General features: G+C 38.8%; 1 protein-coding gene across 2 annotated transcripts in view; it reads left to right on the plus strand.

Moving 5' to 3' along the window:
• Positions 1-26,535, plus strand: part of LOC105234190 (proton channel OtopLc) — a 113,284-nt gene that overhangs the window by 4,495 nt on the left and 82,254 nt on the right. For both annotated transcript variants that reach the window (XM_049454389.1, XM_049454388.1), the window contains exon 2: positions 863-3,267. In XM_049454389.1, coding sequence (XP_049310346.1) covers positions 1,076-3,267 — 2,192 coding nt within the window. In that variant the 5' untranslated portion in view covers positions 863-1,075. The remainder of the gene's footprint in view (positions 1-862; positions 3,268-26,535) is intronic.

Below are 26,535 nucleotides of genomic sequence, written 5' to 3' on the forward strand. Positions count from 1 at the left end.
GATATTTCCATTATCAATGGGTCCACTTAGTGGTCTACACCAATGAGAGGGAAAATGAGGAAACAAAGCGGCTTAAGGGCTGCCAAAACTCAACTGATTTCACATGCACACAGTACATTTATACATGTGGACATTGGTAGTATTAGACGTTATTTAGTGTCTAGTGAATTCGTGGACAATATAAATGTACTTAAAACCCTATACACAAACTATTGGCAATTTCTTGTTGGTGGAGATAATCTCCACGCATTTTCGTTGGCACTGTGTCAACCGTCAGACATCAAGTCCATTATGGTGCTTCGGCAAAACCGAAAGTGCGCATTAGTGAAACTACTTGTCTGTATGTCTGTCTGGACAATCCCCAACAAAAAGAAAAAACAAAGCCTTTCGCTACAAACCCATCTGTGCGTGTGGGACTGTGCTTAACTCGTTGGAGGGGTTGCACGCTGGTTTGGTTGTATTGTTCTCCCTTAAATACACTCCAGCTCCTGTATTCCTGTATCCTGCTGTTATTTCCTGCTACGCATTATTTTTGCCGTCTCCTGGAGGGTCAAGATTTTTTGGCAGACGCGTAAATAATATAAATGCGTTCTAGCGCTTATTGTTGTTGCTCTTGTTATCGTTCGCTGTCACACATTTATTACGCGGAAAGAAAGCAAATATAAATATAAATTGTTTTGTGCCATTAAGCGAAGTGGCAAGCATGAAATGGGTTTCAGTGTGTGTGTCCTCACAGGACCTGTCCGGCCTCTGTCCTGTGAGACATTTGTTTTCGGAAAGCAATCAAAAATTATATGAAAAAATTGTGACGTAGTGAATTCGCCGTAAAATTAAGCAACTCTGGTGTGCGTTCTCATTGCAGGTCTCTGAACTTGGCGATGGCGCCTCAAGTCGCAGTGAAGATGCCTAAGTGAAGTGTTTAAGCGGATGCAAAGAGTTAACTGTGCTTATGTGACTTAGAAACGAAGAAATTAACTCAACCTTTTGAATAGATTAAACACAAGACATCGAAACATTACTCGTATCAGTGTATCAGTGTTGATTGTCACCGTTATAGTGCTGCCTAACCGCCATCATGGATAGTTCCCCTGATCTATCCTTGAAATTACGTCGCGGCTCGAGCGATTCGCGCGACAACTTTTACATGGATTTCGCGCAAGGCATTGACTCCGACATCGAAGAGGTGGACAACAGCGCTTTGGCCCTCGAACCGCAGCAACCGCCACCGCCACCCTTGCCCATCGTCGCACCCGAAGATGTACTTGGCGCCGGTTTTATACCGCCACCACCGCTGGTGATGCAGGGACAACCGTTGCCAACACTCACCGAACACGATGATCTACCACCAACGCCACCGCCACAAGAACAACCCATCGGCACCGTGCTTGACTCACCGCCTGCATCGCCAACATCATCGGTACTCGAAATGATACCACCACCACCACTTTCACCACCTATGATAACACCGCCACCTGTACGCGCAGTGCCAATGGCACCACCTTCACCACCAATCGAAACCGAAGACGAAGGTGATGACGCCGATGTGGATGAGGAAGAAGAAGAGGATGATGATAAGTCTACACCGCCACCGCCATTACCGCCACTACCATCAAATTTTTCTTATGTACATGGTAACGGTGCACATGGTGCGGGCATACCGGGTGCAGGTGTTGCCACACCACCCAAATCGCCATCAACTTCACCATCGCCACCAGATACACCACCGCCGTGTCCGAAAATGTCATTACCAATGAAATTGGCTTCGCCACCGCCACCACCACCACCTAAGCACGCACCAATGCCATTGCCACCGTTGACACCGCCCTCAGAGAGTGATCAATCGCAACCGAATTCACCACCGCCATTACCGCAGCACGCGCCACTACCACAATCGCCACCACATTCAATTGGTTCGCCAGCCAGTTCGGTTGGTTCACAACCGCGTTCGTCTGGTTCACAACAACGTGTTGTGCTGGCTTCGCCTCCGCTCTCTACGGGCTCCCGGCCACGTTCCATGGGTTCGCCGCAAGGCTCCATTAATTCACCACCACATTCGGTCAGCTCGCAACCGCGTTCAATTGGTACGCCACCGCGTAGTAGGGAGCTTATACCTGAAGATGGTCCGGCTACACCGCCACCGGATTTCGGTGAGCCAAGTGATGTTATTGCCGCTGCTCTGGCTGCGGCTATCGAAGTGAAGTCTTGTGAACTAATAAAAGGTATAACACAAGGCACCGCCTACCATATGATTGATGAAAATAAATCATCAAATGAAGATGAGTCTACGACGATAACCACGCCACCAAGTAATGGTTATTCCGGTTCCTCAATGATTGTGCCACCTGCTGATCAATTGGGTGAATTGGAACAGGATACTGGCATGATGCTGGCTGATATACCGCCGCCCTTAGGCATGGAAGATGAAGAGCCAGACGATATTCAGCAAGAAGAAATGGAAATCGATGAAGTTTCGCCCAAACTGCCAGCAGAACCCATGGAGGTTGACGAAATAGTGGAGGAAGAGGAAGCCTACAGCGAACGTACACCAATCTCCGATCGTCAACCAAGTGAAGATCACACCACTGCCGACACACCAGCTGACGAGGTGGTCGAAACACGCGGCACGCCCACATCACAAGCCACACCACGCAGCACACCACTGCCAACACCACCGGCTTCAGGTTCGCCTAAGAAGAAACGCAGCAGCGTAAGCATCAGTGGTGGCAGTGGTTCTGGCAGTCGCGGTCCCAGCCGTAGCGCCAGCCGCAGTGGCAGCCACAGCGGTAGTCATGGCGGCAGTCGAAATGCCAGTCGCAGTGGCAGTGTACGTGGTAGCATTGCGTCTCGTGCCGGTAGCATTGCCGCCGCCTCAGTTGCTTCAGCAGCAGCATCTATTGCCTCTGGTTCGCCACACGTGGTTGAAGCAGCAGCGTCTGCGGCTGCGGTGGCTTCACCACAAACTTCTATCAAGTCGATACGTAGTCAACCGTCGTCTATAAAATCGGCACATTCAAAACATAGCGCCTCACCGCCAATGATGAAGAGTCCACCGGAGGGCGATCGTCCACCGGTAATGCCATCACCACCAATGATGCGCTCACCGCCACTCGTCAAGAGTCCACCTCTAATGCATAGTCCACCGAAGGTGACCAGTCCACCACGTGTGTACAGTCCACCGTTGGTAGGCAGTCCACCGACGCGTAAAACGGATTCTGTGGATTTGGAAAGAGAAGCGGAAGCAAAGCCGGTAAAAGCACCGTCAGTGGGGTAAGTGCATGAAAAATAATAATATTTTGTATTTATTTGAATTTTTGGGAGTTTAAAAAATGAGATAATCACTGAGGTCGTAAATTTTAAAATAACGGTTTTTTGCTTCACAATTTCAATATAGACAATAAATTAAGGGATTCGGGAGGATTATCCCTCGGAATGTGAATTTATTTATACAAAATTCTTTGAAAAATAATTTATAGTTGAAAAGCCTAAAATACACTTCTCTTAACATACATATATGTATGTATATCTAACTGTGAATATTTACCTGTATACACACAGACATAACTGCCCGGAAGCGATTTCTATCTGCCTTAAAGCATACAGTCATTAGGATTTAATTTCTTTGAATGCCGGTACATAAATAACAGTGAATGTTAGACTCGTGAACTCGTTAACATACAAACATATGTATATGCACCACTACATCTATACAATTTTGTAAACACACGCATAGAATGGCACTGGCTTTGCCAACGTCACAATTAACCATCTTGAAAAGGTTGCAGCAGCGAGTTCAAAGTGCACATTGCAACTATTATACATACATATATGTATATGTATATACTGCATATAATAAATGCATAGCCATGCTTTTATGTACACGCAGACATACGTAGATTTTTCTATGCATTTGTTGCATGCCTTGCAGCGCCTCCTAGTGACGTTTGGAAGTCATTGTCCTGCGGAGCAAACAGTCACGCTACGACATGGCCTTTGCCACTTTGACGCTTGTTATTATTGTGTTGTTGCCGTTGTTGTAGTTGTTATTATACTCGTAATAGTAATGGAAAAACTAGCTGTTGCACCAACTTGCATGAATATAATTATTTATTAATGCAATGACAGAAAAAACTGCGGAAAAGAGCCTAGGAGCATACTGTGCAACAGTCAAGTAGGCTGTACTATATACATACATACATATGTAGTGTATAGATTCAATTATATGTATGTATGTGCCAAATATGCATGTATGTTCGCATTGCCCGTACATAGGCTGTTATATTGACATGTTTGCCTCCCACCACAAAATTCTTGGAATTGCTCGTTCGAAGTTTTCCAAGTTGGTCAATAAAAATATAAAATTTTAAATTTAAAAAGTCAATACAAAAAAACGGCTTGATCCAACATTTATTTAAAAGGTTGTTTTATGAAATTTATTTGTGGAAAACAATTTCGGACAAATGACCACCACGGCTGAGTTTACAGTAGCTTATCCGATCCACCCAATTTTGGAGTACTTTCTCGATGGTTTCAGGCCTTATGGCAGCTACAGCAGCTTGAATCTTGTACTTTAGATCTTGAATTGTTTTTGGAAGGTTGGCGTAACATTTATCTTTAACAGCTCCCCACAGAAAATAGTCGAACGGAGTTAACTCGCAGCTTCTGGGAGGCCAATTCACATCACGTCTTTTGCTGATTATGCGATTTTCGAAGATAGGGTGTAAAAGATTGGGTGTAGCGCTTGCTGTATGGCACGTAGCGCCGTCCTGCTGGAACCAAATGTTGTCCAAGTCTTCCTCTTCAATTTGCTTGAAGAAAAATTCGGTTAACATTGCGCGATATCGCTCACCATTGATGGTTACGGTTCCTTCTTCATTTTCGAAGAAAAATGGGCCGATGATTCCACCAGACCAAAATCCGCACCATACAGTGATTCGTGCTGGGTGCATTGGCTTCTCGACGATTACGTGCGGGTTTTCTGTGCCCCAAATGCGACAATTCCGCTTGTTAACGTAACCATCGAGGTGGAAATGAGCCTCGTCCGAAGAGATGATTTTTCGGTAAAATTGATCATCCTCAGTCAAACGATCTTCTGCCCAATCTGCGAATTGTAGAACAGCGAATAGCGGCTCATTTCGTAAATTTTAAACTTTTTACTGAATATCTGTCACTTTCCGAATGGTATTTGACTTTTCCAATGTCGAAATATAGATAATTCAAATTTAAAACGTTAGATGGCCCACCCGTTACGTACATATCTATTTTTGGTAAAGTTACTTAAAATATTGTTTGAACATTACATAAATATGTGTTCTTGTAGTAAAATAAGCTACAAAAGACGGTTTTGACGGTAGTTGAGTTAAAATTTTTGATCTTTAAGTTTGTATGGCAGGTATATGTTACAGTGATTCGATGTGAACAATTTCTTCGGAGATAAAAGCATTGCCTTAGGCAGTCATCTCTGTCAAATCCCTTGGAATTTTCAAGCTTTTCTTGAGACCAGTAAAATCCTTTGCCATAGACAGGAACAAGTAGTCACCACTTGGCGCCAGGTCTTGTGTATGCTTTAGAGCATCCTAACCGGGCCCTTAGAGCCTCTGGCGAGTCGCTATCGTTGCGTGTGTTCTGGCGTTGTCTTGAAGAAACTCAATTTATTTTTTATTGGCCAAAGCTTCTAGGCGATTGCTTTCTTAAGGCGGTCTAATTGCCGACAAGACATGTCCGAATTTACATAAGCTTTCTCCGGAGGAGAGCAGCTGATAGTAGATGATGCCCTTGTAACCGCCAAACATATAGCAAAAGCTTCCGGACCATGAGTCCTGAATGACCACTGTTTACGCTGGCTCACCGTGATTTTTCACTTGACGTTGTCATCACTACAGATTTTATTGCTGTTCCGCAGCGATTCACAAATGGAAATTTGTTCCATGCGATTTTTTTTGCATCAACTCGCCTGACAGACATTGATAGAGCTTCATGACCACAAACAGTATTCACATTCTCAGCTGCCATTCACTAAATAAACTCCTTTTCAAATTCTGTTGGAACATTTCCATAATAAGTCGTCACTGCGGATAGAATTTTGGTTTTCTCTGATATATTTTCAACTACAAGAAATGAAAGACTGCTCTTACAAGTTTTAATTAGTTTTACTTCATCTAAGGTCAATAAAACTACTAGAATAAATTTATTTTTATATTGTTACATAGAAGGAAATAGTCGCTGGGGACCAGATCTGAAGAATAAGGTGGATGTGGAAGCAATGTAAAGTCCAATTCATAAATTTTTGCCTGAATTTTGAAAGCGATGGCTTTATCTTGCTGAAACACCACTTTCTTCTTCTTCAAATGCTGTTGGTTTTGTGCGATTTCGTCTTTCAAATTGTCCAATAAGTCCTATGTAAGAGTCATTGTTGATGTTATTCCTTTTTAAAGTAGTCAATAAAAATTATTCCCATCCTATTGGCATCCCAAAATGGAGACCTTGCCAGCCGACTGTTACGTTTTTCCACGCTTTGGAACGGGTTCATCGTATTCTGATCAATCGTACGACTGTTGATTGGACCACGAAATGAAATGTTGGAGGCATATGTCATCCATTGTCACATATCGATGCAAAAACTTGAGTTTGTTAATATTGAACATCTCCAAACACTGTTTCGATTCATCAACTCGTCGTTGGCTTTGGTCAAAAATGAGCTCGCTCGGCAGTCACTTTGCACAGTGCTTTCTCATATCAAAATATTTGTGAATAATCTGATGTACATATATGTTCAGTTGATGTCCTTAGAGGACCTGCTAACTCGAACAACTTCACTTTAGGGCCATCAAAAATTATTTTGTGGACTTATTTGATATTTTCGTCGGTAACAAGCTCTTTTGGGCGTCCACTGCGTTCAACGTTTTCGGTGCTCATTTCACAACGTCTAAACTTAGTATATCATTCCTGGAAGGTTGATTTTCTTGCGACAGTGTTCAGAAATTCGTCCTCAAGACAAGTTTTTTTCAACTTTATTTTGTCTCTTCAAAAAGCAATATTTTATCGAAAAGTGAAATTCCTTTTTATTATTTTTTTCATAATAACAAAAGTTGCTTCACTCAAAATGATATAATTCACAAACTACTGATCCGACAGCTGTCAAATTTATACACGCGCCTTTTGAAGGTTAGAGTTAACTAAAAATCATATAGATTTTATTCTAGTAGCGTCGTCTATGTGTCAGGACGAAGATTTTTCAAAGGATCTGTTAAATACGTCAATTTGCTCTAGTATCCTCTTAGACTTTAGTATATCTATCAAGAAGTTTACTGATAACACATTTCACCTGATATATGTAGGTACTTTGATAAGTACCTTTCACACCTTCGATAAAGTGACTTCTAAAAAAAAATAGCGTCTTTAATAAATTTAATCCCTCAATCTACTATATCTGATATTAATATTTACATACACTCGCTTGATTGTTGAGCAATAACAATAAAAGCGACAGCTAATCGCATTAAAACAATACAAATACCCATAAAATCATAACAGCATTTGCACACACGCCCACACATACACAATAAAAGCTTCTAAGGCAATAAATATCAACGTGTTGCGGATATAAGGTCGAAATGTCAAAGCCACAATAGTATTGAATTGGCGAATTACCGCCAATTTCTCTTTTGTTGTCAATGTAAATGCTCTCTTGTGTTTGCGTGCGTGCGTGGGTGAGTCGTACACACATAATCATAGCATACTTAGTGGCGCATAAGCCGCTTCGCTCATGTGTTTGTGTGCGTTGCACTTCCTTTGTCATTGTCGGGCATACGGACGCGTATGGCCAAAGTGTTGGCGCGCAGAAACACAGAAAAGCCATAATCCGCTGTCATCCGTGCGCGCTCCTTCCCCTCCTCTTTGCTTTTGCCGCAAACAATCGGCGCTTCGCCAGCGCGCAGACAATTTTTATGAGTTCTTTGTTTCACAAGTCAGGGATATTTTCATTTGCAACGCAATACCACCGAACTTCGCCCCCTCACTTATTCGTACAGTTTCCATATGCGTTGTTGGTGTTTTCGAAGTCACATATTTTTGCTTTGTGGCCTTTTGCTTCGGCATGTGTTTGGCCGTGTTGAAGTCGAAGTTTCAAAACAAAATGCAAATCCGTCTTCGGCGCTGGCTGTAAGGGCGTGAGTCACAGCTTAACTGAGACGCACACATGCACTCCCCCGCCATTTTTCAGCCATATTGCTTGGCGCGCGGCGCAATTTTGTTGCAAAGATTGCAGCCCGAACGCAGGAAAGTGCTGAAGCTTTTTAGAAAAAAGCAAATTAGAAGCACGTATAACACATTTTAGCTTGATTTATTTCCTTTTCTTCTCCACATTTAACTCGGCATTTCTTTGGACGCTGATTAACACACACATACATATGCAACTCTGTATGTGACTTTCTTTTGCTTTTGCCTGTTTTGTTTTGCTTTATGGTTTATTATTATTACTCCTTGCTGCGCATGGACTACGAATATGCGCCCTCATACATACATACATATATTCTAAATAATATTAACTGCCTACACACATACCCATATGTACATACATGCATTAGAATGTGTGTGTGTGTGGCATAAGCTGTTGACTGCAGCGTTTAATAGGTTTTTTCCTGCGTGTTAAAGCCCGCAGTTGTGGGTTATTTTGGGGTTGTGTGGTGTATGTGTGTGTGTACGTGAAATTTGCATATAAAACTTGTGAAAGGGAAAGTCGGAAATTAACATAAGATAAATGTATGTAGGCTGTCGCCATTTGGCATTTCTTGCTTCGGCCATAAAACAAAGTAATAAGCAGCGACGTAATTTGTTTTGCTTAAAGCCGTCTCAGCGGCATTTAGGTGTTGCTACGTGAGGTTAAATTCTCTGGAAATTTTACGCTTGTTTTTCGTGTGTAGCTACTTAGCAAATTGCTTTACTTGGTTATCTTAGCAATGAAATTGCCACGAAAGCGCCGAACTTGCGGTCGAAACATTTTTGCAAGATCCTTGAGAGTTTTCCATAGATAGTCCACAATTAAAACAAGGGTACAAAAAAGGTATAAAAATCTCTATTTTATTTTTGTTTGGTCAGCTTGTATGACAACAATATGACCGGCGTGTGTATCATTGGCTTTGAAAATAATTTATGCCGAATATCGTGACAATATCTTGTCAAATAAAAATGGGCTGGGCCAATTGAAGATTCCAAGCGAAGACAGGTTCTTCTCCATCTGATCTTTCCAACGGAGTAGAGGTCTTCTTCTTCCTCTGCTTCCCCCGGCGGGTATTGCGTCGAATACTTTCAGAGCTGGAGTGTTTTCATCCATTCGACCGGAAATCTATTGGCTCCCAACCGCTTCACCATCTCCTGTGTTTATGCTTTCACTGTCATTCAGCAGGCTGGAGAAGGGTTCCCTCCGTAATTTTAGTATGCTCTGGGCATCACTCACTAGTGGTCATGCATATACAGACTCAGATTCAGATCGTCACTTTTATCATTTATATGTAGAATATTTAGGATTTTCCTCGTGTCGTTCTGGGTGTTGCAATATTCGTGGACAACTTACAATATTATATCCTTTCAGGGTATAATGACTTTTTCTCAAAGGGATTAAACGTTCAAGTATAATTAAGTAAGAATTTGAAGTAGGTTATCATTTCGCCAAAGTTGTTGTAAAGTCTTTATATTCTATATTCTATGATTCTCCCATTCTGTAAGCTTTCTAGAAGGTCTAACAAAGAGCAGTTGATCATTTTGAGAGAGATTGCAACTGAATCAACCAACTTTTGCAAACACTGGAGAGAGTCATCTGACATTAAGGTTTAGTTGTGGTAGGTTAGACATACATAGACCTACAGCACATTTGTAATGCCAGATGAAAATTCATGAATAATACGAGATGAAGTTTACAATTTACAAGTTCTGGATGTCAACGCCTTTTGCGAAATTAAATAGAGAATTGATATCTAATTTTGATACCCATCCAGTCTCTTCAACTACGAAGCCCTTAGATATCCAAGCCGAGTTCTAAGTAAGGCTTAATTCTTTGCACTTTCTGCGTGTGTCATCGTTAAAAATGGTCGCTTGTGACGGCAGTAAGTTGATACCTGAGACTAGGTTAACAACGGTCCTGCAGTCTTTTCGAGACTGTGTGATTAGAAAGCTTGTATCTTTTACTTTTGCTTTCTTGCATTAAATCTTGGGGATCTTGCATGCCCCTTAATCATTCCAACTCACTCTTATCCGTCTTTCAGCCCTTTCCGAAAGGTAATTGGGTGTCATTGTTAGCGACATGTGTATTTCATGAATTTTGTGTTGGTTTAGGTAGTGAAGTGGATTGCACTTTTGCCAATTTCATAAGCTATTTCGTTTTGCGGAACGACCTTGTGGCCTAGAAAATCTGAGTTTAAATTAAACTTATATTTTATTCTATTCTTATACACAATTTTCTAATACAATGAGATTATATTACGGATATTGGTATACATACCTTATGTACAAAAAAGCTAAAAAAAATTCAAATTTTCGAATATCGAAACCGATTGAAATTGCAATGTGGAAAAATTTTCAAAGTGAAAAATATTGCCGAGAGAAGACAAAGTGCCAATTTCATTGCCTAACTATGAGCAAATTAGTGGCTTTCGTATTTTCTCGTGGCATTCACGTCAATAAACTTCAATCTTAGGCAACTGAAGTTTTCGTACGCAATTGTAGTTTAGTGCTGGAGCGCTAAAAATGACCTGTCTATTATTTTATTCTCTCGCTTATCCTTAGACCCAATTGCTTAAAGCTTTTGTGTTGGTTTCGGTTTAACTTAATTGTGAGATGTTGTTTTTCCCCATGTTTTTTTTTTTTTTAATTTCCAATTGTAACTCTATTATCTACTTTAAAATATGGCAACACTTCGAATTTGCAATCAGAGTGGCATTTCTGGTTAATTTTTATACGCTTGAGTTAGACGTGATGGAAATGTATGGTATCATTAAAAACTTACTACTTAGACCAAGAAATCTATGTTTTTGCATTAAATAGACATATTTAATGACTATAGTTTGAATGATATGATTTAGATTAAATATGCACGATTTTGTTTGATAATTTGTTTGAAGATAATATCATAATGTCACACTCTTAAAAGCCCTCGTTTCTATTGAAAAAAACTAAGACTGTTGATTTTCTCAAGCTTTCTTTGAATCGGACTATAAGTAGGAAGCATAATAATCGCTCAACCGAGCTTCGGTAGCATCTGGCGAGTTACTATCGATGTGTGTGGCGCACCAAACACATAATAAAACATTCCTGACTGTTAATCTTGGCTATCGTTCGCATCAGCTCACTGCGTTTGGACCATTATCATTTTCGTATGACGTTGTTGTATGGGACCCACTTTTCGTCAGCTGTAATCATCCAATCGATTTTGTTGCGATTTGCAGATGAAAATTTAGACCATCTCGTTTTTCGCGCTTGCTCGAGGAAGCCTTTCATCAATTATTTAAATCGTTCAAAACTCAGTGTTTTCTGAAATGTTTAGTTTCTAGGTAGTCAAAACAGTGCTTACATGATGGTCGGACTCGACGGCTTCGATTATTTTATCGATATTTATGACAATTGGTTTTCCAGAGTATTTAAAAGGTGCCATTTTTACCTGTGTTTTGTTAAACAACTGTGAAAATGCCAATTTTCTCAGAAAAACGCGCTATCAAGAGTACAAAATTGTTTATAAAATACGCTTTGGTTCAAGTAAATCGGTTAAATAATTTGCTCGAAATTTTCACGACCGGATAAAAAAGTTACTTCCGAGGACACGAGCCTAAAAGTTTTGGCAATATGAAGCCGTTGCATGAAGTGCAGAGTGGGGCCTCTGTCTTCGAAAATATTCAGAGTAAACCAATGAAACTTAGGGACAATAAATTTAAATAGTTTTTCAATTGATTAGAGCGAAATTTTTTTTTTTTGAAAATTTTGCAGGTATTCCTTCCTTAACCCGGCTTCGAATTTTTCATATGAAAAATATGTTCTGAGCATTGTCACTGTTTAAGGAGGTATAACCGCTCTTATAAAAATATGTTGATGATATTCCGATTGTGATCAAATCCTAGTCCTGGTAACCACAACTCTTCGACGACCGGCGTGTAATACTTCATTTAAATTTAAATAAATTGAAGTCTTTCATACAATGGAAGTGGCCATGTCATCTCGTTCGAAGGAAATTTATAACTTTTGTATCAGCCCATATCCTTTATTTATTAAAACATTCATTGAAAACAACTGAAATTTCAAAAATTTATTGCATTCATAGTTCACCGTTAATTAAACATTTTCATGCGCATTTAATTCCAAGCTTTTTGCAAACACAACTGACCTAAATGCCATTTGTGGTGGCTGCATAAATATTCTCCAGGAGCTTATAAGTAGACATATAATATCTCATGCCGCTGTATGTGTGCTTACATACTTACAAATGTGCATATGTCAATTTTATGAAAATACAAATTACACTTCAGTTGTTTTAACGGCAGCTCAGTGAGTAATTGCTTATAAATTTTTAATTACAAAGCAACTCCCTTAGATCTGGAGTACGCATGTTGGCTCCACTTCCCTGCTGTGGCGACGCCCTGCCACTCATTCCGCATGAAATACATTTGTGGATTCCGGTGATTCTACAGCGCTTCAGCTACGCACTATTTGAGCTTGCGCTGGGCTGAAATGGGTTAAAGTTTAAAGGGGATGAAAGCATTTAAATGTCATTAAACAACTTTAACAAATGTCAAACATTCTGCGGCACATTCGTCTACCCCATTTGCAACATTGCTACTGCCGCGCCGCCGTCCGCAAAGACATGTAAGGAATGCAAGGAATTAAGTGCCTGCTGCGCAATAAAGCAAATCACAAGCGAAACAACCACTAAACCGCTGAGAAGGGGGCGCTGTCGAGAGCGGGGACGCTGTGGAGAAGTAAAGGGATGTGAAACTGGAGTTTTGGCTTGAAGCTACCGTAGAAATCTATATAGCATATTCTCCGAGCTAAAATGCGTAAATGTTAATGCAGCGAACTGCGTATGCTCGGCAAAAAAAAAAGAAAACGGAAAGCGAATAGACGAATAAAAGCTGCAAGACGGAAAGTTATAAAATTCCTTGCCAGTTTTTATAATATTATTCCTCATACACATCAACATATTTGCATGACAATAAAAACCGAAAAGAAATTGCTTCACTGTCGCTTGATTGCCGTTTGATTGCTTGACAGCGTTGTGGCGTATCGCGAAGTTAGCTCGTTAAATTACACAAATGATTGGATGACTGATTGACTGAGGGGGTAACTGATGTATGCGTCAGCGAATGACTTTTGGCCAATTTGTTGGGAATATCTTAAACTGTTTCCATAAATATTAAAATATTTGTGAACAATTTCTTTGTCTTTTTTCAAATTTAACAAAATTTTTTTAAAATTTAAATATTTTGTCTAAAATGAAGTTTTTACTAAATAACGGAGTATTCAATAAGACAAAATGGTGTGGGATATCAATGAAATTCTTTATTCCTGAGAAAGTACACCCGACGCCATTATGTATGAAACTCGATTTCTTTTGCAAGGCCACCACGACGCGCCTGCAGAAGTCCAGTCCAATTTGACCGTTTTCAATTTCACCTTCGATATTCGCACGAAGTTCATCAATCGTTACTTGTTGGCATAGACCATAGACTTGATGTAGAGTCACAGGAAATAGTCTAACAGCGTCAAATCGCACGATCAAAGCGGCAAATTGACTGGGCCATTTCGTGAGATAACACGTTCACCAAACTTGGTTTTCAATAAATCGATTGTGACATTCGCCGTGTGGCTTGTGGCGCCGTCCTGTTGAAACCACATATTGTTCAAGTCCATATCATCCAATTCGGGCCAAAAATATTCGGTTATCATTGAGCGGTAGCGATTCCCATTCACAGTAACGTGCCGGTCTTGATCATCACGGAAGAAGTACGGCCCAATGACGCCGCCGGCCTATAAACCGCACCCCACACTAACCTTCAGGGATGCAATGGTGATTAGAGTACTGACCAATAACGCATGTTTTGCTTATTGACGAAGCCGTTCAGCCAGAAATGAGCCTCATCGCTGAAGATAATGTTTCGATGAAAATCTGGATCATTATCAAGTTGTTGCTCAGCCCATTTCAAGAACATACGACGATTCTGATGGTCAAGCAGTTTCAGTTCTTGCGTCAATTTGATATTATAAGGATGTCGTTCAAGATCTTTTTGCAAAATCCGCCACAACGACGTCACAGAGACGTCCAACGCTTGAGAATGACATGTGAGTGATTGCTTTGGGTCTTCCTCAATTGATGCGCTGGCGCTTTATCTGCTCTACTATATATGTCTCAGTTTTGTCATGACTACACTACCGAGTGTAGTTTTAAGTTTTTCCCTTGTACTTAAAAAAGGAGGGCAATAAAAGAGTACACACTCAGAGTCTTCAAAGCAATCAGAACATGGCGGACAAATCGGAATGATGTCGTGCTGGAATCTCTACAGGTAGTTTCTAAAGCATCCATTTCCACCTAGTATTTGGGTTAGGTAGAAATCCCATGTCGTCTGCCGATCCACGAATGGGTGTCCGGTATCAGTCTGTGGGTCCAACGTTCTTTAAGTGAGGTTTACCACCGCTACTGCCATATTGTTAAGCTTTTTACTTTCTCTTCTCTTTTCGCTCCTATAGACGGATGTGATAATTTGTATACGCGCTCGTAGGGTGACGAACCCTGGATGTCAACGGGCATCGTAGTGGCTATTACTTCAGCAGAGTCATTTGATATTGGTCGGAAAGCACTGATAACTGATGACCTATGCACTCTGCTTATTTGTCTGGCATATGGATCTGTATAGTTTTTTTCGATTTGCTGAAGAGTACTGCTTGTCGAATCGTAGACAATAATATCTTAATGACTGTAGACGTAGACTATAATCTCGTAACGTTTTTGTACCCTGAAGAGGCTTTGTTTGTCTCTATGTATATACGGGAACTACTCCCTCAATTTTGAGATACCGCTCTGAAATTTTGCACACGTACTTTTCCCTTTAAGAAGCTGCAAATTTGCCAGAATCGCTGATATCGGACCACTATAGCATTGTTTTGAATCATTCTATCAATTCATGTACATCTATTGGTGTATGTTTCAATTTATAAAGTCTTCGAAACTCAATCGCTCTCTTTAAGCTAAAATATACACATCGCAAGCATATTTGCATGTCGATTGGAAAACGTCCAATCGTCGATTGCAGTTAATGTGAAAGCATATTTGTATACCTTTTTGCCTGCGGCGGCTTTGTCGTTACAGTGTGGCAGCAGCAGGAGCATCAGAGTGTTAATTCTGCGTGTTTGCACTTTGGTATTTGCAACTTCCACTGGCAACAATTATTGCGTCGCTTTGCTATGGTTTCCCATTATTTACCTTTCGCTGGTGACGAATACGCTTCGTGTATACTAACTTATACAACTTGGCGGCTGCCTTAGAACCTGGTACAATGTGACAGCTGTGCTTTAATTTTGATTAAAATTTGATTTTTGATTTTGTTGAGCAAAATATGCGCCATAATTTTTTTGAATTTGTGAAATTAGCTAAGCAGATTATGCAAACCTGACCTTCAAATTATTTTATATTTGCATATGAATACCGGTCAGTTCTTTTGCTAAGCCTATATGTTTCTGGTTTCAGGTGCATTCTTAGACTTTATTCAAAAAATAATGAGTGCTAAAATAATTTAAAGGATGTAGAAAGAAGAAAATATATTTTTAGTTTGAAAATTTTTTGACATAGGGTTATATTAATAAAATACTGATTGTCGTTGCCCTTGCTGTCTATTGGAAAAACCCTGCTTTTTGTTGAGATCTTCAGTCGTTTCTCTCCTTGATACCACTCCTTTCCTTTTGATACCACTTTTGAACAGAAAGTGAAGCTAAGTACTTCTTCAATTAGTTATTCCAAAGCTAAACTACTTTTGCCTTGCTTATTACTTTGTCTAAGCCTTGAACTCTTGACTCTCTCTTTTGACTTTCTGTTCTATTCCGTTATTATTACTCTAAAATAGGCCAATTGCTCGGTTATTTCTACCGTCGAGTACTGAGAATGAAAGCACTCGTTGATGAGCATCCTCTCGACAGTGGCTGTTGTAGTTTTACATCAAATTAGCAACATTTTCGAAATATAGATTTTGTTTAAAATTTCACAAGAGATTACTTTTTAAGAAAGTTTAACTCTCGGTTAAAAAACCTCAAATTTCCATAAAATCGGAGGTTGATGCGATGCCGAATATTTGTATTCTAGAATTTGAAGTATAATTGATTTTCCAAGATATTTTTTTAATCGCTGTAGTATTGGGTCGTCCATCATTAGGTAATAAAAAACCCCTAAAATATTTTCGAAATGAAAATCCTTAAACATTAAGAGCCCAACAAAAGCTTAAAGTGCATTCCAATTACTGTGTTTATTGGCGGCTTAATAATGCCAAAGTTGCCAATTTTAAATTTCCGACAAGCCAAGCGCTTCTTCATATTCATTATATTTCGGGATTAAAGAACTGCAACAAATATTAATAATCGAAAATCTATCTAAAACTATTTTGACAATATTCTTAGTTAATTTGTATGAGTTTGAATCAATTGTCGAGGCACTCTTGTCACTCTGATTGAGGTGTCTTCAAAACATGCGTTCCGAATATATCAGCCACTTCTTCAGACGTAAAACGTTGACCTCTTAGTTAACTTTTTCTCTACTGGAACATAAAAAGTCATTATGTGTAAAGTCAAGATTACACAGTGGATGACTCACTCAACGATTTTTTAAGTGCTCAAAAATGCAGTTACAGCTCGCACTTTGTTTAACCGTCCTAGTAATCGGTGGTTGGTTTTCTTGATTTCTTGAAAGACACCAGCAAAAAAAGGTCGTGTACCAATCAAAATTTATTGTTCTACGTTGTTCTAGTGATATTTTTGTGACACGTTCAGTTTTTCTAAAAAAAACCGGCAACCATTTGCTTGGAAGTGCTTCCTGGTTGAACAGTTTTAGTTATATGCGGCTCATTTTGAACCACTCAGACAACCAACTTCTTTTTGCTTTTAAGTATTTCAATTCATCACTTGTCAAGTTGTCATAGACGTCTTTTGAGCAGCGCTATCGTATTTTGTAATAATTTTTCTCGACCAATTGATAAGAGTCTTTTTTGAGTGATCGACAAATTGTGTAGGATCCAACAAAAAAAATTTTTACATTAAAATTTTCATGCAATATTGAATGTTTGCTGGTCACACTAATGCCTGTAGTTGTCTCAATCTCAGGATAGGCCACATGACGGTTTTGCGTGATTAGTTTTCGCACACAAGGAGCAGTTTCTGGAAAAACAACTGATTTTGAAAAACCTGGATGAAATTGGAGTGTTCTACGACTTGATTGGATTTACGATACTATCGATAAACACTGGTCCTTAAGCTTTATCGCCAAAAATTGAATTAGGTTAATCGATGTACTATTGCTGAGGTAATCCACGCAAAAGTTGTAAAAACTGAACGAAAATGTTCGCGATTTGCTTCCATTTTTTGGCCGGGATGAACATTTTAAGTTACTGTAATTAATACAAAGAGTGCTCGTATGTCATGTATAACATCAAAAATGTTAAACTTTACTATAAAGTTGTGAGTTGCTATACTGTAACACTAGAGTTGTCAAATCCTGAAATGGAAAAGGTAACCTACGTATATGTCAATTACCCTCTCAGTTTTTGAAATATTAACCTTAAGTTATGCACATGTGCTTTTCTCACCAGTAAGCTTATCATTTGTAAGAATCACCTATATCGGATCACCATGGACTATAGCTGTCATACAAACTAATCGATAGAAACCTAGTGCCTGAATAAAAAACTTCTTTATTTAACGATATAGCTCCAGTTTTGACGAGTTGTTCGGTTTGAATTTTTGAATAAAGCAATGAATTGTTCAGTTCGGTCTGCTATAGCATATATTTGTTAGCTGTCATATAAATTGAACGATCGAAATGAAGTCCTTGTATAGAGACCTTTTTTATTTGACGAAAAATTTTCACGACAATTGGCTTGGAGTATTATTCAAGAAAAGGATACAGTCTCCGAATATACTCAGATGTGACCACTATAGCATATAGCTGCCATATAAACTGAATGATAGGGGATTTTCTAATACTTTTTTAAATGTTTTTTTAGAATAAAAGGCGACTTTAATGTGAAAGAGAAAGTAAGTGAGTGTGAGTAAGTTAAACAAAATTGTCCGCCAATGGTTATAAATATTAAAATTCAGTAATGTATCTTAAACTTTTATTCAATTTCTTATCTAAATGACATTACTTGCAAACTCGATTCACTGTAATTGCTTTGTGGCTGCGATAAAATTGTTATACTGTACTCACCTGTCGCATTTTTAGGGGTTGCAATTTAACTTGTTGAAAATTACGCTACAAACACAAAATGTACACACACACATTTACATATAGAAATACTGGTACGCGGTAGAATGGAACTCCCCCAAAAGCTTATTTAGTTTTGCCGCTGTGCGACACTGTTGCTTCATCAGCCAGTTGCCACCTGCCCTCACCTACGCTCCAAAGCGACTACCTTCTAATTTACACTCGTTTTCGGCTGTTGTTTGCCACTGTTGCTGTCGATTTAAATTTAAACGATATGAAGCTGTGGCAAACCCTTCATACACCAGTTTCCCTCCACTCTTGCTTTGACTTCGTTCGGCTGACCTCCTGTCGACCTTTGAAACCTGTTTTTACAATACCGGTGTGCATGTGTAGGACTACGACGGTTGCCTCATTGTCGCATGCTGTTTGCAATTTAACATTCATTTTACTTGTAGATGGCAAGGTTTGATGGCGTCAAAATCCAACAAACTTAATTTGAACTGTTGACGTCTATTAAACAATCAGCTGGATATTTGCTGGATATTTTCATAGTTGCCGGGATGAGCGTGTAGACTGCGTCGGGTGGTGGTTTCCAATGGTATTTTATCCATTTACCCACTTTCAACTGACTTTTGCTTTCATTCCGGCAGGTTTTTGTGGATACGTCAATTTACCCTTAGACGCAGGGTGCAGCGTCCTGTTGCTTCTCATTTACGTTCATTCTCATGCACTTATATCGAGACTCGTAAAATATTGTGCCACCTCAGCTGTTTTACGTTTAACGTAGCTTTTGTTAATTTGTTAAGGCTTCAACACATACAAACGCACTCACTTATTATGGTTGTGAAACTACAAAGGAATTGTCGTCGTAACTCATACGCCCTGTACACCTGTTCGCACGCTGTCTTCAGCTCAGAGGTTATGTACGCTTTAAGCTTTGTCATAATTCGTAGTAAAGCACTAACAACCCCGTTGGTCATTGCGTGCTGCGACAAATTATGGGCGGCGGGAGTTGTTTGTGTCCACCCTTCTAATCGCTTATAATCACTACCGAGCTTTGTTGAGTTGTCAGCAGGATTTTTCGCCACAGAAGTCGCAGCGTCGGACATGCAAATATTTATATACACATTCAGACATATTTACTACTGTCGTACTTATGTATATTCTGCGCGTGTTTACCTTTCACCATTTGCATATTCTCTTTCGCTTATTCTTTCACCCCGCCTTTCACCCATCACGTGCATATATTTCTTCATGTTACTTTCATCACGCCAGCCATTTAAGTTGCGCTATAATCACTGAAAAATGTCTCGACTTGTGATTACTTAATTAGTGTGGTCGCTAGTTGTTGTTGGTTTGTTAGCTCTCACGCAATAGAATTACAAACACATATACATACATAAATAATTTCATATAAACGTGTCCATATATAAACGCATATTTATTTACGTTCGCATTTTGAGCTTGAGCAGACCAGACACTCTCCAGCCACTTGCGGTTGAAATTTAATTAATGCCATTTCATCATCGCACTTGATTTTTGTTGCTAATGCGTAGGTGTGAATATATCCACATCACAATATATTTAAAGGTTGAGTTTTAGCAATTTAGTAGCGGTATGATAATATATTTGCATACGTAATGAATTTATTTTTGTTAGGCAAATTATACGGAGTAGAATGTTGTTTCCTTGCTTCACTTAAGAAATCTTAACCTTTAAGCGGCTATTTTTATTTATTTCAATAGGTTTTTTGAAAGCTTAGCTCTACAGGTGGAGCTAAGGTTGGGTTGCATGGCTGACTCTCGTGACATGTGATGTCTTTGTGATGCGAGGAGATTCTCAATGTTGGGTCTCACATGTAGGAAAATTTCATTAAAACCTTAACAAATCTTACAAGTCTTATTCTGTAGTCTGATTCAACGGAGATGTGGGACAATACAAACAAAAAACGATACTTCCTTTTTCGTATGTTTCCAAACTCCGCAAACCTTTTGACAACCATCTGCTGGTAAAATCTCCACAATTACGGAAATTCCTGCTGATAGAAAGGAATAGAAAAATCTGTTGCGATTTACTTAAGTCTGAAAAGACTTTCCAAGGAAAGAATACCACAAAAGTGGAAAAAATTGTTCCAAAAACTTTTTAATAATTTGGTTATCTATTGCTCTCTAGAACTATGAATTATTTGTTGAAATTGTAACTGTAAAATTGTTTTGAGGTTTATATATCTTTTCCTAAATAATATTATCTACAATACAAAGGTTTAAATATATATATACGATCAATTCCCTTTTAAAGAATAGTGAAGAGATTTCACTCCCTTTTAGACAAAAATAAAAGAGCGACTTGACTATTAGAGGCTAACTAGAAAGACAATATGTCGAGTGTTAGCAAAGCTACTATCAAGTTATGGAACAATGCGAATTTTTCCAAAAATACATACTTTTATCCTAATTCTGTGTTGTCCGTCTACGAGTAAACATTTGTTGATTAGCAAAGCTTCTAATGAAAACAAAACTAAATATAATACATATTAATTCGCTTGCTTCCACACTATAATACCCTACACAAATAATTCATGCACAATTTCATTAAGATATCTCGTCAGATAAAAAAGTTTCCCATACAGAAACTAAATTTTGATCGTTCTGCTTGTATGACAGCTATATACTATAGTGGTTCGATATCAACGGTTCCGAATAGCGTCTTTGGGAGGAGAAATCGTCTGAAAAATTTCAGGCTGATATCTCAAAATCTGACAGACTAAAGGGTGACCCGTTCCCAGGCTCCCTACTTTTTTTATTTTTTTTTATAGAAAAAGATACAGAAACTTCAAATTTAATGGGAAATGTTTATTATCATTCGAAAGAACGTTTTTTGCCACTTATTTTTTGAATATTATCTCTTCCAAATGTTGCCCGCGGCAACGTCTTATCCATGGTCCATCCGTTGAGTTAAATTTTCGATGAGTCGTTCGAACATTTCGACTGGTAATTGGCGAATCACACAAGTGATGTTTTACTCTAAGACGTGAGTCTTTACATATCCCCACAGTAAAAGGTCTAACACTGTGATATTACAATATTTTGGTGTCCAATCGACCAGTCCAAAATGTGAAATTATTTGCTCATCGAAGTGTTCTTTGAATAAATCCATTGATTGATGCGTTGTGGGGGAAATGGCGCCGTCTTGTTGAAACCAAATATCTCCGAGATCACGAGCTTCAACTTCAGCTATCAAATAGTTGGTTATCATTGCGCAATAACGGTCACTATTGATGGCTGACTTCTCACCGGCATTATTTTTTAAGAAATATGAACCGATGATTTCAGAGGCCCGCAAACCACGCCAAATCGTTACTTTTTTGAGATGAAATGGCAGCTCAAGAATCTCCTCACATTGCTCTTCATCCAAAATGGTGAAATTTTGCTTGTTTACATATTTTTGAGCCAGAAATGGATCTCATCGCTGATTAAAATTGATTCGAAACCGTCGGATCTTCTTTCAAAGGTCCATAAAGCGGAGCGATTTAAGATTTTACTTCGGTAAAATGCGGCAAGTCATTCCATCCGTCAGTCCGAGTTGCTGCGAATGGTGCCGAATCGTCTTTCCACGGTCGTTGTGTACACTCTTAGCTGCGGCTGCTATATTTTCTTTACTGCGCGCTGGGTGTGGTCTATTCGGCCAAATACTTTCCAATAATGAATGCTGGGTCTCAAAATGGGTTTACTTGGCTTACCGGTTAGTAGTTTTGTTACTTCAGATTTTATATGGAAAATACACAGAGGCTCTTGTAAGATTGAGGGACAGATGATGATCTCAATTAACCTTAAATATAAATTATCTTCGTATTTATTGGCATATTGATCTTTACTCGTATATGTATATTTCTTCCATGTCAATTTTTCTGCCTGACGGGCCCTTTCCACCAAGCATATCTCTATATTTCTCTTTTGAATCTTAAACACAAAGTTTTTCTACGCTCTGCGAAACTGTGGCAACTATTTCAAACTTCATAATCAGCGGCAATTCGCAAATTAAGAAATTTTCCAATGCATGTTAATCCTGTTGCGGCGAAAGCTTGTTGCATGCAACAACTTCTTAAGCCATAAATTGCAGTTAAGCGCCGAAGAAAGTTAGCACGGAGGAAGCCGAGTATGATGACGCAGTAATGCAAAGGCTGGTTCACAACTGCCATTAATTAAACATCACGTGCCATCAGAGCAACTCTAGAGCCTAGATTTCTGGCATTCGAAACAAATAAATGTAGAAAAACTAAAAGTAAATGGAAAATCTTAAAAAGAAATGCAAAAAGAAGCAAGTTGGTAATAAAAAGTCAGCGTTTAGCAGCAAGCTCCCTGCCAATACTCTAGTAGAGAAGAGAAGCAAAAACAAGCCTTTGCAAAAAAATGAATAGTCGAGGCAAGAAAACGGAAAATATGCGCCGGCTGTGTGCACCAAAGACGCAGAGATGTAGTACATATTTGCAAATACCGCTATTTCGCTGAGGATATTACGTATACGCCACAGCGCGCATATGCAACTGGAGCGTGTTGCGAAAGGAGTGTTGCCGCTCGTTGCAACTCTATCGCCTTTGGTATTTGAGCTGCTTTTGTAGCTGTTTATGTTGCATTAAGTGCACTACAACTAAATAATGCAACGGAGGCGAGAAGCAGCAGCAGCGGCAGCGACATAAGAAGCACAAGGAATTGTCGTTGTAGTTGTAGTTGCTGCTGCAGCAGGCATTGTAACGTTGCAGTGAAGTTGTGTCATTGAGACGTTGCTGAAAGAAACCTACTTCTACACACACACACACACACACATACAAACAAATGTTTTGTGTGCTTTTATTTTTCACATGCATTCAGCTTTTGCTTCTTATTTGTATGCGGTTGCTTTCCGTCTGCAACACTTCAGCTATGCGAGCGCCGCTGGCAGATATCATCAACATGGCTTCATTCAAATTGTTGTAGTTTTTCTAAGCCTTAAGGCGTCTGCTCGAGAGCTGCATAATTGCAATTGTTCGTATATTTACTCGCATATATATAAAATATTGTACCTGTATGTGTGTCTTAGTTTGTGTTGATTTTTGCCACAGAAATACGTTTCTGGTTTAATGGCCCGAATGTGCTGCAACTGTTGCCGGCTTGATTACGCATTTCAAGCTCGAAAATTTAACACCAAAACATGGTGTGTTGTATTTCATTTTATAGCTGGTTTTGTTGTATTATTTCGTCTATGAGCGTTTAAGAGGTTACATGAGTTTCTTCGGGTAAAGAACGTCCCTTTTTCAATTTTTCACATATAAGAAATGAAATATTTTTCTTAGAATTTTTATTGTTGTAAAAATACACTATAACAAAGAAATTTTAAAATTTTTGGAAAATAATATTTTGAACACGGCCATTGAGACGCCATTTCCATTGACCCCTGGGAAAAAAGATGCGCCCGCGTTGGCGGGATAATTCCTTACAGGATCATCTAAAGTGAAAAAATACGTGACTTAGTTAACTTAGAACTAGAAAGAAGGAAAAAAATTAAAACGGAATTTTTGCAGACATTTTTACAAAAAAAAACGATAATTTCAGTAAAATTTCGAGACATTTTTTTTTAAATAATCTTTAAAAATTGTATTTCAAAACCCTTCTAAAAATTTCATGAGGATTGGCTTATTAGTTCTCGAAAAATCTTGCTTAGTCTATCTAGTCTCGAGCACACAAGTTCTCAAGGCCCTATCTCCGGATCTATCAAACGTCAGAAATTCTGTAAATTATTTAAAAAAAATTTTCGGCGTAGCGAGCTGAATTGATTTGGCTTTTACCCTTAAGCTTTTCTTCTTAAAAAGCTGCTAAAAGCTTCGGAACAGCCGTTATCGGACCTCTATAGCCTATATGTAGCTGTCATACCAACTAAGCGATGTAAAACCTTTTTAATATTTCATCATTTCACGAAATTTTCCATGGATTATTACCCAAGACAGCGGTACAATCTTCGAAGAATTATTCAGAACGGATCACTATAAAACTGATGAATCAGAATAAAGTGTTTTGTGGAAAGAACATTTATTTTTCCAGAAATCTTCACGAAATTTCGTGTAGATTATTGTCCATGACAACGGTACATGTTGCTATACAAACAGAACGATCGAAATCAAGTTCTTGCATGGAAAATTTTTTATATTTAAAGGATATTAAAACAGCTTGACTTTTTTAAGTTGGTGAGCTTTTTCTTCACAAAATTCTCTGATTTGTTATGGTGTAAAAAACTAATGTATATATTTTTTATACCATAACAAATCAGAGAACGGTAAGGTTTCTCTGAAAATCAAAAAAAGGCAAAACGATTAAAATCTATTTGTTGGTTTCAGCTTCGTGTTTTTTCACCAACGTTCCACGTTTTGTTAGATTCTCTTCCTTTGTCATTGAATTTCATTTCTTTTCATTGAATTTCATCCAATTTTTTGTGTTTTCAAAAATTATCAAGTTTGGTCCATATCGCGTCTGCCATCCAACTTATAAAGCTGAAATCACTAAGGGTTTTTCTTCAGAGGTGCTCTTATAACGAACTTTCATGTTGGAATCTTTTATATTAGGAGCTTTTATATTGGAAGTTTTCATATTAAGAGCTTTCATATTGGGAGCCCTCATATTGAGAGCTTTCATGTCAGCTTTTCACATCGGAAACTTCCATCTTTGAAATCTCTTTGTAGTATCAATATTTTTTGTTCCCATATATCTTAATAGCATTTAGCGGTATTTGTTGTGCTTTCCAAGTATTTCCATTGTCACTTCTATGAAGTAAACACTTAGTTCTGAACACATATTCAACAACGTGACCAATACTATAACTCAACTAGAAATTCAGAATAGTACGTACTAAGGAAAGTAGAGTTCACTTAAATTATTTTGGGAAAATATCTGCTATTCTAAAATAGTCCTAAATATGTTGTTACTTTATCTGCATACTTCAAAGTAAAGAAGCCACTTCGGCAAAGCCAGCATTATATTTATCTTCTCATAATCCTTAGAAACTACACTTGAGTCCATAAACGGTGTATTTTTCACATACTCGATATATCCTTTTTTAGATTTAGTTCAATAAGTGGACGACACTTTGTTGTTTCCTCACATGTGAAAGCTTCTTCAAGCTTTAAACAATCACCGAAGTCTTGATTAGATGCACGAACTGCCCTTGCACAACTCAAATCAACTATTATAATACTTTGGCATTGCCTTGCTTAAGTCGAAAAGCATTCGAAAGCATTTCTACGATTTCAACGTATATCTCTGCTGAGATTGGCATGCAAGTAGTAGTTCATAGCAACATACTAAACTTAGTTGACAGCTTTTATTCTCTAAATATATTTGAAGCGCTATCTGGCAGCAACAACTAAGCAACAGCTACTCGTCCATTACACATCTGAAGCCACTAAGCACAAAAGTTTGACGCCCACTGCATTGCCGAAGCACTTACTATAAGTCGTCGTACACATCTATGTACATACTCACGTATATATTTGTTGCATGCAACTCATGTTGCTGCGAAGTCAAGGTGGATTATATATCTGCTTATATTTTATTGTATTAAAATTCAAAAGTAATCCATTTGAAACGTGCTGCGATGCGACTGCATCTTGTTGTGGAAAAATGCAGCTCCTTTCTGTGCAACACACACTCCAGCAACACTCCAAGGTACACACGAACAATAAAAAATGATAGCTGCTGCCGGTGTGCACAACAAGAACAACAAAGCAACAACCATTTGTATTCCTCAAGTGCACTTCTCCATACATATTCGCAATTCCCTCCAGTCACCAACACAAGCACTGCGAAGTTTTTTATTTGTTTAGGCACACACGCATATACATATGTGCGTGCGTGTGTGTATGTTTGTGCTTGCGGGAAATTTTTATCTTTCCGGCAATGTTGCCGCTGGTACAACTGTTGCATATTTTCGCTTGTTTGGTGGTAGTGCGAAGTATTGAAAGATGCAATTGCTGTACAACACCAACACTCCAACACACACACATACTTAGTTGCAGATGATATGAACAGGCTTGTGCTTGCTCCGCTTGAAAAGTTGCCAATGAGGTCTAAACG

This window comes from Bactrocera dorsalis, chromosome 4 (assembly GCF_023373825.1).
Source record: "Bactrocera dorsalis isolate Fly_Bdor chromosome 4, ASM2337382v1, whole genome shotgun sequence".
In the NCBI taxonomy this organism is placed as follows: Eukaryota; Metazoa; Arthropoda; class Insecta; order Diptera; family Tephritidae; genus Bactrocera; species Bactrocera dorsalis.